At 47.6% G+C, this 13,351-nt stretch overlaps 6 protein-coding genes across 6 annotated transcripts; 2 read left to right on the forward strand and 4 right to left on the reverse strand.

The window, feature by feature from the left end:
- Positions 1-210: 210 nt before the first annotated feature.
- FPOAC1_008094 (uncharacterized protein) lies at positions 211-1,367 on the forward strand (the record flags this gene model as incomplete). The annotated part of the gene is made up of 2 exons (XM_044852539.1): positions 211-1,133; positions 1,196-1,367. The coding sequence occupies 2 exons, from the start codon at positions 211-213 to the stop codon at positions 1,365-1,367; spliced, it is 1,095 nt and encodes a 364-aa protein (XP_044705209.1).
- Positions 1,368-2,433: 1,066 nt separating this feature from the next.
- On the reverse strand, positions 2,434-3,362 carry FPOAC1_008095 (uncharacterized protein; the record flags this gene model as incomplete). Its single annotated transcript, XM_044852540.1, has 3 exons — positions 2,434-2,606; positions 2,662-3,026; positions 3,076-3,362. The coding sequence occupies 3 exons, from the start codon at positions 3,360-3,362 to the stop codon at positions 2,434-2,436; spliced, it is 825 nt and encodes a 274-aa protein (XP_044705210.1).
- Positions 3,363-6,528: 3,166 nt separating this feature from the next.
- On the reverse strand, positions 6,529-7,938 carry FPOAC1_008096 (uncharacterized protein; the record flags this gene model as incomplete). The annotated part of the gene is made up of 1 exon (XM_044852541.1): positions 6,529-7,938. The coding sequence occupies one exon, from the start codon at positions 7,936-7,938 to the stop codon at positions 6,529-6,531; it is 1,410 nt and encodes a 469-aa protein (XP_044705211.1).
- Positions 7,939-9,141: 1,203 nt separating this feature from the next.
- Positions 9,142-10,407, reverse strand: FPOAC1_008097 (uncharacterized protein; the record flags this gene model as incomplete). The annotated part of the gene is made up of 3 exons (XM_044852542.1): positions 9,142-9,718; positions 9,772-10,215; positions 10,403-10,407. The coding sequence occupies 3 exons, from the start codon at positions 10,405-10,407 to the stop codon at positions 9,142-9,144; spliced, it is 1,026 nt and encodes a 341-aa protein (XP_044705212.1).
- A 590-nt stretch (positions 10,408-10,997) lies between these two features.
- Positions 10,998-11,626, forward strand: FPOAC1_008098 (uncharacterized protein; the record flags this gene model as incomplete). Its single annotated transcript, XM_044852543.1, has 2 exons — positions 10,998-11,208; positions 11,301-11,626. The coding sequence occupies 2 exons, from the start codon at positions 10,998-11,000 to the stop codon at positions 11,624-11,626; spliced, it is 537 nt and encodes a 178-aa protein (XP_044705213.1).
- Positions 11,627-11,934: 308 nt separating this feature from the next.
- Positions 11,935-12,708, reverse strand: FPOAC1_008099 (uncharacterized protein; the record flags this gene model as incomplete). The annotated part of the gene is made up of 1 exon (XM_044852544.1): positions 11,935-12,708. One exon carries the CDS (start codon positions 12,706-12,708, stop codon positions 11,935-11,937), a length of 774 nt encoding a protein of 257 aa, XP_044705214.1.
- Positions 12,709-13,351: the final 643 nt, after the last annotated feature.

The following is a 13,351-nucleotide window of genomic DNA, read 5'->3' on the forward strand; positions in this document are numbered from 1 at the left end:
CAAAAGGTAGCGGCCGCTACATGTATATTCCTTGCAAAGTTACAACTCTTGGAGACAAGAGAATAGACTTCCGAAAATGCTCAACTATAATCAAGTCAACCCTTATCAGTAAACATGCTTCGACTTTCACTTTTACCTGAACAATATTCCTTACCCTTCTTGCCCATTCAATATTGCCCATTCTCATCATAACCACAAACCACATCCATCATGGCAGGCTCTCCACAACCCAAGCGAAAAGCGGCAGGGCTGTTGCGCCGCTTGACAAGCCCATTCCGACCTTCCGTCGTCTATCCCTCCAAATATCTTGACCTCACGGGCAAAACAGCTCTCGTCACAGGCACAACCAGCGGTATTGGACTCGAAGCATGTCGACAGCTCCTCTCCCACGGCGTGTCTCAGCTCGTCATGAGTGCACGAACCAAAATAAGAGGAGAAGCAGTGGCCAACGAACTTCGGATCCAATATCCCCATGCTGATATCCAGGTCTGGATTTTGGAGATGGAGGCATATGACTCTGTCGTTGCTTTCGTTGAACGTGCGATAATCGATTTGGATCGTCTCGATATGGTTATCCTCAACGCTGGAACCTTTGAACCAGACGCTTCGGTATCGCCCTATACAGGACACGAAAAGATGTTTCAGGTCAATTGTCTCTCTACGGCCCTCTTAGTCAGACTTTTCATCCCGGTGCTCAAGGTAGTTCCTCCAGCAGGGGAAACATCACGCTTAACGGTCGTCACTGCTGGGCATTACAACCCCCAATGGTACAATTCCGAGTGGACAACGTATGAAGATATGTGTCGCATCGATTTGCTGGATGAGTCAAATTTCTTCCGCCTCCGTGCCCTGTGGAAATATTTCCTCAAATCCAAGATGTTGCTGCAGCCGTACCTGTCCGAGCTGGCCGCTGTCGTCAACCCCGACGAAGTAATCGTCAATCTCGTAACCCCTTGCCTCGTCAGAGACACTCAACTCGCCGACAAGGCGATACACATGGGATGGTTTCATAGATGGATCAAGAGCACGTATGCACTCGTTGGTACAACTCTGGAGAAAGGTGCAGCAACCTACATTGATGCGGTAGCTGTAAAGGGCAAAGAATCTCATGGCAGAACTATCATCGACTGTCGGTACGTACTACACATTGCCCCTAAGTGCCCGATATCACATGCTAACTATACTGGAAAAACAGCGTATTGGATCGCTGTAAGCCCCTGGAACATCAAGCGTTCAAACTTTGGCTCAAGACTGAGCTCGAGTTCCATTCTCTCTTTGTAGGTGAGAAGACACTAGGAGCGAAAATCCACAATGCTGTTACGGATGAAATACTGCATAATTACCTGAGTAACCGATTTTATACGTGAACTGCAGTGGCGCCAAGTTCAATTTCACCTGGGTAGACAGAGTAGACATAGATAATCTTTTGGCTCATCAATCAAAGAATTACCAATTGTTGGATAAAAGTGTACAAATATTTGACAAGGATTAAAAAGGATCAACTTGCAAGGTTTCACTCGAGGCACGTCCTCATTACCACCCACCTGGTCGGTCCAGTCCGGTCCAGTCCCTTCCAGCCCGTGCCTGAATGTTACCTCGAGGGACCAGGATCAAGGGATTTATTTATACGCCCCTTGTTATTCACTTTGTGGAGCTTCAGGGTCCAATCTATAGTCAATTGATCCAAAAAGAAGATGGATGGAGTTTTATTACTCCGCAACTATATGTCATGTCTTGGATTCAGTCGGACAAGCCGGAGCTTCGGCAGTTTGATTTTGACAGCAGGCGACCTGAGAGTGTAGCTGACAATTACTAATTGGAACTGACATGTACATGCTTATAAACTTACAGGTCATTATCATGATGTTGCAGCAGCGGCAGTAATGTGAGTGTTCAGCTTTACCAAGCCAATATACCTACTTGGCATACATCTTGGCATAAACGTGTTCACTCTTGGGCTTCTCAATACTTGCATTTTGCATATTGAGGCCCGAGACACAACCAGATAACATTAGATACGTAGGATAAGAGTATTGTCTCGGTTAGTTTCGAGCCCGTTTTCGTGATGACGAAAGTGGACGAACAGTGGGAAAGTGCGAGTCATTGACTACACCGGCACTGACTACATCAAGGCCCGTGTAAGCCACCGGACCTATAGGGTGTAACACTTTAATTGTCACTAAATTTGACGGATAACGACATCACAAAGGTTAATTGTTACTGATGATGGAAGAAACTGAAATAGTGTATTATGTATAGTTATATAGTATAAGCCGTGTCTATCATCTATGTGCAGGCAACACAAAAGAAGTATTGGTAATGCATAATGCTTTTAAAACTGACAAACCAAACCAATAATTCTTTAGCACATTAACAGATGTCGTTTCGTGTGTCGTGTCAGATCAGATCAAATCAGACCAGATTGAATGGCGCTTAAGCCTTGGTGGTGCGGCGGAAGCGAGAGTGCTCAATGTAGTTGGAGAGAGCACGCTCAGTAACCTCCTTCTCAACAAGGGCATCGATCTCCTCGAGGTCACGCTTGGTGCGCTTGGTGGTCTTGTACCAGTTGGCAGCAGGGTCGCCAAGGCACTGGCCGACGGTAACAGCTGAATAGATACGTTAGTATAGATACCAATTGTTGACATGTAATCAGTGACTTACGGATGCGGGTGCTGCGGCTGACGGCGTCGAGGACCTTGGGGATCAGGTTGCGGACAGTGTTGACGTGCACGTCGTGGAAGAGAGAGATGGTACGGAGAGCAGTGGTACCCTGCTTGAAAAGCCTGAGAGCAATATCGGTCTCGGCAGGAGTGTTGTACTCCCAGTCAAGAGTGTCGATATCAGCACCGATGACGTGGTAGCCAAGGGTCTTCATGACGGGGAGAGCGTTGGAGCCGTAGCTGAAGTAGGGGGCTCGCATGTAGGTAGGGTACTTTCCGATGATGTTGAGGAAATCAGCCTCAAGACGGGTCATCTGAGAGCGGATCTCGGCACTGCCCAGAGTAGCGAGGTCAGGGTGGCTGTAACTTTGGGATTGTTAGTATGAGATGAAAACAAGGGTGAGGAGCGACATACGTGTGGGAGCCAACCTGGTGACCCTCGTTGACCATTCGCTGGACAACAGCCTTGTAGTTGTTGATGTTGCCCCAGTTGTTGCCATTCAGGAAGAAAGTGGCCTTGTAGCCGTACTTCTTGAGCTGATCAAGAAGCTCGGTGGTGTACTCGAAAGGACCATCGTCAAAGGTGAGGGCAATGTTCTTGGCCACAGTACAGGTGGTGATGGGGGTGCCGACGGGGACAGCAGCGGCAGCGGCCTGGATGAGACCAGCGTAGGTGGCGAGCTTGAGGAGAGAGAACTGCATTTTGAGAGATTTAGGAGGTAGATAGTGTCTTGGGGGTATAAGATAAGATAAGACGTGTGAGACAAGAGAAACGATAAACGACAGTACTGAAACTAAGAATAGCTTCAAAGGTAACGAGTGTAGAAACGAGTGAGATGGATGAGTTGGGCTGTTGAACCTGCTGAGAAAAAGAGACGTTTGAACAGCAGACGAAGTTGTTCATATATACTTATCTCAACCTTGGCGTCTAGATAGGAGACTGTAAGGCTCGGAGTGGTCAACGAGACCGACGGAGCTGAATCACACTCAGTCACTTACAGGTATCAGCATCAGCATCAGCATCAGCAACTACCTAGGTAGTTACTGCAGCCGCAAATCGGGACCGGGTGTGGCTCTCTTGGAAAGAGCAGGGTATCCCTGGAGGACAAAAACGTACGAGGCTAGGCCCTTGTCCTGCACTGCAGTCTGTATGTAGTGCACAGTCAGTAGTAGCTTTGTTGTTAGTGAGTTCGTTAGTGTAGAAATATCGTAGAGCGATGACAGCAGGGATTCTCAATACTGCAGACAGTAGTATTCTCTTTCTCTGACCGGGATCCGGAACTGATGCTACGGGACGGGGGTTAGATTGGAGACTCGAGGGTCTGGCTAGAATATCGCGAATCTTGGCAGTTTACAATGACAAGGGTGGCTTGCATATAAATGGATATGTCGATGTTATAATTGTGCCCATTTTTGGGAACATGGCCTTGCCGTTACTGTACCATGGCTTCCTCGGGATCTCATGGTGCATATCCATTTCCCATCCCATGATATTCATCCATGGGTTCAGGTCAGCTACCCTTGTTCGTCAGGTCTTCTTCTCGGACCTGACCATGTCCTTGACCTTGTCTATGGGGCTGTGGCGTTATCTGAGCGGGACGATCCAATGCTCTGCAACCCTGTATGGCTACAGTTGTCTCAGGTAGCTTCCACAGCATGAGGCAAGTGAGTGATATTCTTTTGGAGGAAAGTGTATTTCCTTCTCGTGGGTTATCGTTGGGCATATGCTGTACAGTAGGTCAGCTCACAAGACTGCAAATTGTAAAGTGTTGGTCAGATAGAGTGGAAAACAAGGATCTGACGGGCGGATTCAAAGTAGTGCAGTTCGTCAGATGTCCAGTCCGCGCGGGTCCTTTTCTCTGACCCGTCTCACTCAGACACTAAAAGACTAAGCCTAATTCAAGTTTATTTGAACGTTTGTTAACCTTATTCGCGATAACCGAACGTGGCTTGTCTCACGAGGTTTAGAGAGCGAATGTGAGTGTGAGTATGAGTATTATGAGTGAATGCCCTGAAACCCGAGACCCATCCCGGAGAATAGCCCCTCGAATGGAATTGCACCGTCTACTGTAAGCGGTGCCCTTTTAGGTAGCCGCCGGCTCTACACGCGGGCTGTCAACCAGTGACTGGGTGCCTAAAGTGTATAGGGGACAGTCCCAGTACAGATGGAATGTTACCTACCTACCTCGGGCTTTCAGGTACAGGAGGCACAGTTCATCTCCAGGGCTGAGCGATGCATGCATGGTGGGTCATCAGTCATATCAATCGCATTCGGTTCGATCAGAAGCAACCGACGTACGACGCCAAGAAGAAAAAATTGTCTTGGATCTCACGAGAGAATTGATGAGCATCGTCATTTTAATGGCCATTGCCTATCTCTATCTAGCATTTATCAGCTTGCAGCTTGCATTAATGGCTTACTGTACTTAATCATGCATGCACTCAGCAACAAATCACAATTCCTTTGACGTATGCTAATCTAACCTCAACACCATCACTTTTTATACGAGAATGATCTACACAATTTTTCACTAGATAGTCCTCTAGAACCCACTATTCACTAGAACCCACCGTTCTCAACAAAGGATTTCGTCTAACCGCCCCTAATAACTTCGCGTCGATTGCCGAACTCATCCATCCCCACAACACCGAGACCTTTTAGCGCCGTCTCAAGTAGACAGTCAGAAAAAAGAGAGAACAAGAACAAAAAAGAAAAGAAAGAAACATATAGTAACAAGCGAAAGTGGTAACCAAGACGGAGATCAACGGCTCCGATGTAGTCTACTGTAAGCCCCCTTTCCTTGAGGAAAATCCATCCCTGTCCTATTCCATCGACTCCGTTTCGAATAAAACCTCAAGGAACTAAAAATGGATCTCTCAAGAGCCTCTACATTCTTCAGCTCCGTCTCGTTTAACAGCGAGTTGTTGATTGATCTGCAAGGCTGACCAAAAAAACGCATTGGCAATCTCTTGGGGTCATGATGTGATATGCGCCAAGTTCTTCGGTTACAAGAAGAAAAAAAGGAGTAAAAAAACAAAACTACACTCTTGATCAACTATTACAGTTGCATCTTCTCGTATTTACAATACTCGCCTGACCTAAGCCAGGCGCCAAGAGCGAGAAAATCACTTAACGGCGATTGCGGTAATAGTGGCCCTCATAAACAAACGGCTGCATCATATAATAATGCCAACCCTTTTCATAGTGAATACGAAAAGAGCCAAGACGTCAGTCACGCCGATAGAGACCGCTTTTATGCAGCAAGGGTGCCCAAAAAAAAATTCACTGCATAACGAGATTCCCCAGATGATATAAAACCTGTAATTATATGCCAGGGGCAGAAGCTACTCCATATCTGGCACCATATTCCGAATTTACACGGTAAAGGGGGTCATCTCAGCGAGGGTTGTCAGCCAGATGACTCCTCATTGGAGCATTCTGGAGCCTCAACGTTTCCTATAGTAGAAGCTGGGATGGCATATTCACCGTACTGGCGGATATACGAACCCCGGTCCCTACCCGTTCAAGAGATTCAAGCACGAGCTTAGAAGAAAGTCAGAAGGAACCAAATATTTATGCTTATTTGAGCAAGGATGACCATCCTTAAAGTGTCAATAGTACAGTGAGTCAGTTTTTAGTAAAACAAGAAAGCAATTCAGTCCGATGCCGCTTCAACGCCCAGATTATCAATCAAACGTTTAAAAAAAAAAAAAACTCCCCTCGTAAAGATCCCACTGGAGAAGAATCTAGCCAAATATGTGCCCAACGACGCTCTGCCAAGTAAAAGAGTAAAGAGAATAGAAAGAGGGTATCAGTGAGACAAACGGTAGTAACAACGTGGATACGGGCATGGAAGCAGGTTTCGCATCACAGGTCATCATCCCAGTTACCTTCCACTTCTATCGTCGTGCCCAACGCTTCTCTACCCTGACGAATCATATCCTGTAATTGCTTATTAAAAGCGTTGATCCGCACATCTGCATCTCGTTCTTCCATCTTACGGCGGGCTGCGAGATGCTTGGCTTCTGCAGTGAGACGGGGACTGGCTTCGGCGGACCCTCCACGTCCTGACGCTACTGAGGCATTACTATGAGACCGGCGGTGTGAAGATGTCTTGGTTATCGGTGATGGTGCAGCTGTGGTTCGGCGACGACTAGGTTGGGGAATCTTGCTTGGAGTTGCCTCACGAGGGGACCCAAAGGAAGTAAAAGAGGCGAAAGAGGCGGTTGATGCTGCGCGAGGGGAAGGCGCCGAAGGGGAGGGGCCAACTGATAATCGGCTCGAAGGTCGGTTGATAGTTGATCGTCGCTGACCAGGAGTAGAGGCGGATGAAAATCGAGATGATGGAGTAGCGCTGATGCGTCGACCTGTTGTCATCGAGGGACCTGAGTTTCGATTTCGAGGGGTCGCATAACAAGACGGACGTCGTAATTGAGGAGTGGGCTTGGGTACAGGCTCTGGCTCAGCTGGTTTCTCATCACTCACCATGACCCAATTCCTGCCAAGTTCATCCTTATTATCAGTGTGTCTTCTCTTCGGGTGCGGTGCTGTGGGTGTAGATGCGCCACTGTTCATCTCATGGTCGGCATTATCGGACTGATGATTGAAGTAGTCTTCCTGCGGCGGTGGGAATCGTCCAGGGAAGTGGTGACTTTCGAACAGTGTCTGGTCCAGCTCTTCCACCCTGCCAGAATTCATCGCGTAAGCCTTGCCACCGCCAGCTTGGAATCCTCTAAATGAACCAGTCTTACAAAACTCCCACACACGGCCGACGACGCCGCCAATAGTCGAAAATGCGAAACTGCCCCAGCCTTGCGAAGGCATTGGGTTAGGAGGGAGATGGAACAGTTGTGTCGGGCCAGCGTCGTTATGATCAGTATCATGCTGCGTTCGTTTAGAGCCAAGTGCGCGACGATAGTCTGAATCCGAGTAAACGCTCTCATCGAGCATACGAGTATCAAAAGGGCCGGCGCTTGGTGTATCGAGCTGTCCAGCAAGTTGATAACGCATGTCGTCATTTCTTATCTGAGAAAGGGGTGATCCAAAGTAGCCATGCCTATCGACGTCATCGTGTATGCGAATGTCTTGCGATCGTGACATGTCATGACAGGTCCGTTTTCGCTTTCCAGCTTGCCCTTCGGGTGTCGCAGTGCTGTACGGGGAGGCGTAACCGTAGCTGGTGCTCGGGCTTGGGGACATGGGCGGACGGAACAGGCCAGGGTGAACGCCCTCGCGATTGAAGCCGCCAGGCATGTGGAAATGCGTTGGGATAGTCATCGTGTCTGGGTGATAGGAATGCGAAAAGCGGAGGTCGAAAGGGCGCGGCTCGCTTGCCGATTGTCGGGTGATGTAACAGCCTTTTGTTCTAAGCGCAGCGAAGCTATTAACGGTTGGTCAAGGTCAACGACAGCTGAGACACATCAGGTTCACTGCCGCAAGCAAATCCGGGGTAGATGGAGAATCGAATATTCGGATCGATCACAATCGAGGATAAAGAACTAGATGATTCAAGTGATCGAATTGTTTCGTTTTGTTGAGGATGGCGATAGTTTGATGAGATATCCTCGTGACTATGTGAGATAGACGATTGTGTCTTGTGATGATGAGCGCATGGGATTTGGGGAAATGGAGGGGACAAAGGTTGCCTGGACTAAAACAGCCGCCCAAATCAGATAGATGCGCAAAGTGTAGGCGCGAATGAAAAGAGAGTGCCTATTGACAGAGTAAGATGGTGTATAAAGACGCCTTGAAAGTGAGGCTGGATTTTGATAATGGATTGTTCCTTTGGCAAATTGTCGATGTTTTGTTTGGATGGTTGGGGGTGGTTGGGGGGCCAGCACAGGCGTTTTTGGACGAATGTGATTGGTCAGATGGTGAATAATCCTAGCTGTAGGTATCGGCACCTCGGTATATGTTAGAAATCTGGTAGAAATAAACAAAAGAGTGACGGAAGAGTATTGAAGAGTGGTTTGAATGTGAATGGAGATGAAACTGTTCAAGTGGGAATTGAAACCTGTTTAGATCTCACCGCTGCGGAAGAAAGTGGCTAATTAAAAACTTCCATTCCTGCTTGTTGGCGACCTGCAGCTGCAGCTTCCAACTGCGTGGCGTGGCGTAGGCTCAGGGCTTGGTCCACTCAAGATCGACAGGGTTCATCTGAAACGGACAAAGAAATGTTGAGAAAGGGGATGTTTTGAGATATCAAAAGCGTGGCATCTAGAACTGTCTTGGGTTAATATCGTTGATCATCACATGAGGTGCTTCAGGGAGGCAAGTCATGACAGTTCTAGATGCACTTGCATGTCGTTAATCATTGCTCGTTCCTCTAACAAGTCTATCTCATCTTGTACCACGTAGAACATACCATCTAATAGCCCCATCCATCCCATGCTTTCCTCTATTTCATGCGCCATCACAATATCATTAGTATCATTCATCCAACTCTCACAACAAACAAAGCAACATACAATCTCGACCCACTTAGGCTTTGTTGTAGTAGTCGTCTTGCTGACCCTTTCGCTCTGTAGTGACACCTCCGCTGGTGCCCTCCTCACCGTGAACATGTGTCTTGCTTCCCCAGAAAGCCTCCCGCTCCTTGAGAACATCCTGGCCCCATGCCTTCATCTCCGGCAAATGCATCCTGGTAGCGACGTACGCGAACTCGCCTAGGTCTAGTCTACCCTCACCGCGCTTCTCGTACTCGACCATCTGCAAAAGAAGTTCCATCTTGTCCACGTCGTGCACAAAGTGGCTGTCTAGCGTTTCGGAGTCCTCGTATTCTTGCCAGATGGCGCGGATATCCTCGCCTGTCGTGCCGCCGGCGACGTTTCTTAGCAGGTTCTTTGTTAAGAAGTCCATGGTCTCGGATTCACGTCGACTCTTTTCGGGTTTGGGGACGCCGTCAACAGGGGTAATATCGCCAACAAGAAGTTCTGCCATGTCGTGGATAAGGCACATCTTCATGCACTTGGCGAGATCGAGCTTGGGAGCGAGGGAGGGTGGCGCGAACATGGAGATCATAGACATGCGATACATGTGGTCGGCGATAGACTCTCCCCTAATATACGTCAGTATGTCCTGTGAGAGATAGGGCATTTAGAGTGTACTTACCTAGAGATGCCGAACCGCCTCCATCCTTCACGCTTGGTCGTCTTGAGTCGTTCGAGCATGTGGAAAAAGGGAAGCGGTGACGAGGACTCCTCAGCGGGCGCACCACCAGGAATCTCCTTGACGACCTTATCAACAGTCCATTGGCCATCGACCATGACCATAGGTGTGAAACCCAAATCTGCGATTACTCCTTCCGAGGTACGGTGTCCATTCTCCTTGATCTGTTCCGGTTGCGAACCCATCTTAGAGTAGAGTCGGTACTGTGTGTGTCGTCGTGGGGTTGAGTAAATGTCGGTAGTGTGAGTTGAAGAAGGGAACAGTCGTAGCGAATTGGCTGTAGATTTGAGAGTGTTGACAAAGAGAAGTGTTTGCCGAGGCCGTAGGAAAGTAGAGACAATCATAACAAGAGTGCAATCGGTGAATGGGTCATGGAAACAGAAGAGACTAGAACCGAAGATTGTTGATTAAAAGCGGGTAGTAGTAGCCAGGCCAGTGCCGAGACCATTGATGGTCAGCCTTAGTGCGTCATTGGACAGGGGTTGGATCTGGGATCTTGCAGGGTAGCAAACTATCACTTAGACGCGGTGTACAAAGATGCAAAAAGAAATGCACTTACCTTACCTTACCTTACCTCATCTATCGGAGGTGCTGGTTTATATAATGGATGTTTGGTATTTTTACCGATGGAGATATCTGGTCGTTGTTAGCAGTAACCACTATCATCTACTCACATTTCTTCCATAGCAGGTATACAGATGCCGAGGGAGTATCTTTGAGTATTCTCAAAGCCAAGTGTGAGGGGGTTCGAACTCGTCGTGATAGATACACTTGTACCATCTACTGCGCCGCTACGTAAACTTATCAGTGACACGTCTCCGTATCAAAATCAAAGTTGAATCAGAATATAAACCTAGCACTGGTTCTGATATGAAAGTCAAATTAGGTGGTATAGGTTAGGTGAAGACTGAGAAATAGACTCAAGCTTGCAAAGACAGTGATTATCATATCAGCCATCAAGTACCCTACATGTCAGGTCGAGTGATGGTTTCCAAAGAGTGCCCTTTAGAATTGGAATTGGAAATGTCTTTAGAGCCTCTTGTACGACAATCCTCCTCTACCTTAGTATAGGTATACCAAGACTCTTGTGGGGTGGCTGGTCCACCAAAGAGGAAACTGACACACTAAATTTAGCCCCACTTGCGGGATTGATCTTAATCCAACCTTGAATGAGCCTCATCGTTAGTTCAGTTCTCACTCGACCTCATTCTCACATGCAACCTCTCAAGAACATAACAAAGTCTTTCTTCCTACAGACTCGCACAATGACAACAGTTGCTTCTCTAAAGCGGCTGTCGGCCAAATCTCTTTCTGAAAAGATCCTTGAGGAAGTCAACGTCACAGATCCCACGTTCGCTGTTATCGATGTTCGTGATAATGGTAAGTTCAATCAATACCCAGATTTGCTTCCGGAATGATATTTCCGGGAATCTTATATAATACCCAGAATTAATTATATTGACGTCTCCAAGATTACATCGGTGGCCACATCAAGGGGTCAACCAATGTCCCCGCACACACTCTAGACTCTATGATGCCAACTCTGGTACGTCGCCTCAAAGACAAAAAGACAGTCGTATTTCACTGCGCATTGAGTCAACAGCGAGGACCAAGTGCTGCACTCAAGTACCTGCGAGAGCGGGATGGTCTTCTACGCTCCATGGGTGAAGACCCCAAGGGCGAGAGCGGTCAGGAAGTGTTTGTTTTGGACCAAGGGTTCTCTGGATGGCAGGAAGTCTACGGCGAGGACGAGAAGTTGACAGAGGGATACGTCAAGGATCTTTGGGAAAACTATTAAGAAGTTGAGTTGAATTTGCGAACAACATAGGGGCATCTTGTGCCGATACAGCAATCCTCATAGAGAATAGTATCCCTAAAATAATAACATTAAAAAATTCGATCGCAGACCCATTTGCGACCCATCCAGAAAAATATTGCAGATAAGGAAATAATATTAATGGGAATAGATTCAACGCCATACAAAAGTCCATCCAGTCATGCCCAAGCGATCCCTCATTCATATCGCACTGCCAAAACGAAGCCCTTGTCAGTTCAAGTTAGCAAAACTCTGGGTCCATGTTTAGTTGAATACACTCACACAGCAGCTTACTCTGCAGCTTCAGAAGCAGCAGCCTTCTTCTTCTTCCAAAAATTGAAACCAAAATAGCCAGCACCTGCAACAGCGATGACACCGAGACCGATATAGATCATGTTCCCGTATCTGTTCATGAATGAGGGCCCGGGTGGTCCAACCTCACCCATCGGTACCCTGCCAGGTGTGAGATCAATTGCAGGATCGTGTGTCATGGGTTGAGGTCTACGACCACCACCAGAAGGTCGACCAATATCAGAAGGTGGACCACCGCCATAAGGTTGACCAACATCAGAAGGTGGACCACCGCCATAAGGTTGACCAACATCAGAAGGTGGACCAGAATGTCGACTATCCTTAACCGGTAGATCAGGACCACCAATAACAGGTAGGCCATTGGAAGTCTCAGAAGGTCCATATCCATACGGAAAAAAACCGGGGGGGTCAGCAATAATAGGTCGACCAGTGGGAACACCAGGCTTTCGAACACATTTTATGCCAGGCCCATGAAGTTCGCAATGATCAATGTAATCTGGAAGGGGATCTTCACGAGCATGTAGAGTTCTTTTAGAAATGTCATACCCAGAAAGGGGCGAGTCGTGAGCGTTATCAGATCCGGCGAATTTGGGCGGTAGGGTAGTGCCTTCGTCGAGTTCTGGTATCCTTTCTCGCGGCTCAAGAGAGGAAGGACGAGTGGTTGCGGCCTCGCCTGGGACAGACCGTTCATCGAGGGAATCTGCACCGGAAGCGACAGACTCGCGCACGTAGATCGTAGGAAGTGGCGCCATGATGATAGGTTTGTTGGACAAGTATGCAAAGGGAATGGTTTCTGTGAAGGAAGAAGGTGTGAAAAGGGTTGATTCTAAGGAAACAGCCACGGGGAGCGACAAAGACCCTCAAAACAAGGAGGCCCCGAATATAAGCATATTAATGAATACATGTGACGATATTAACTCTTCACGAGCAATAAAGTAACTTCATCTTATTGGGTGTTATCAGACTCAAGGTTTACTGTTGCCTCGAGAACACTTCGGCCAGCGAATAGAAAAAGAACAGATTCCTACGGGGGCGGGCCTATCAGAAGAGGATCGAAATGTAGAGAAAGAAAACTCAGCCTGTTGTCGGGTGCTCATATAAGTATATTTGTCGTCTCAACTCTTACACAAAAAGGCTAAGAACTTTGACAGGTTCCAGAGCATATTCGACATGGCAACACAAGAGAAACGACTTTCTATTCGCCCGATACATGAGTATTCCTGAATCTAAATAAAGGAGCTACTTAACTTATGATTCGCCCCTAAACTCAGACACCCAAACTCTCGATATTCCCTTATCAACAACTGGCTACGTAGTAAAGTTCTGTAGACTGAGATAAACATATATAAATCTGAAAATCCCCTCCAGACTCTGTGGATTCTTTTCACCCACTCA

The sequence above is a fragment of the Fusarium poae genome, chromosome 3, assembly GCF_019609905.1.
Source record: "Fusarium poae strain DAOMC 252244 chromosome 3, whole genome shotgun sequence".
NCBI classification, from domain to species: domain Eukaryota; kingdom Fungi; phylum Ascomycota; class Sordariomycetes; order Hypocreales; family Nectriaceae; genus Fusarium; species Fusarium poae.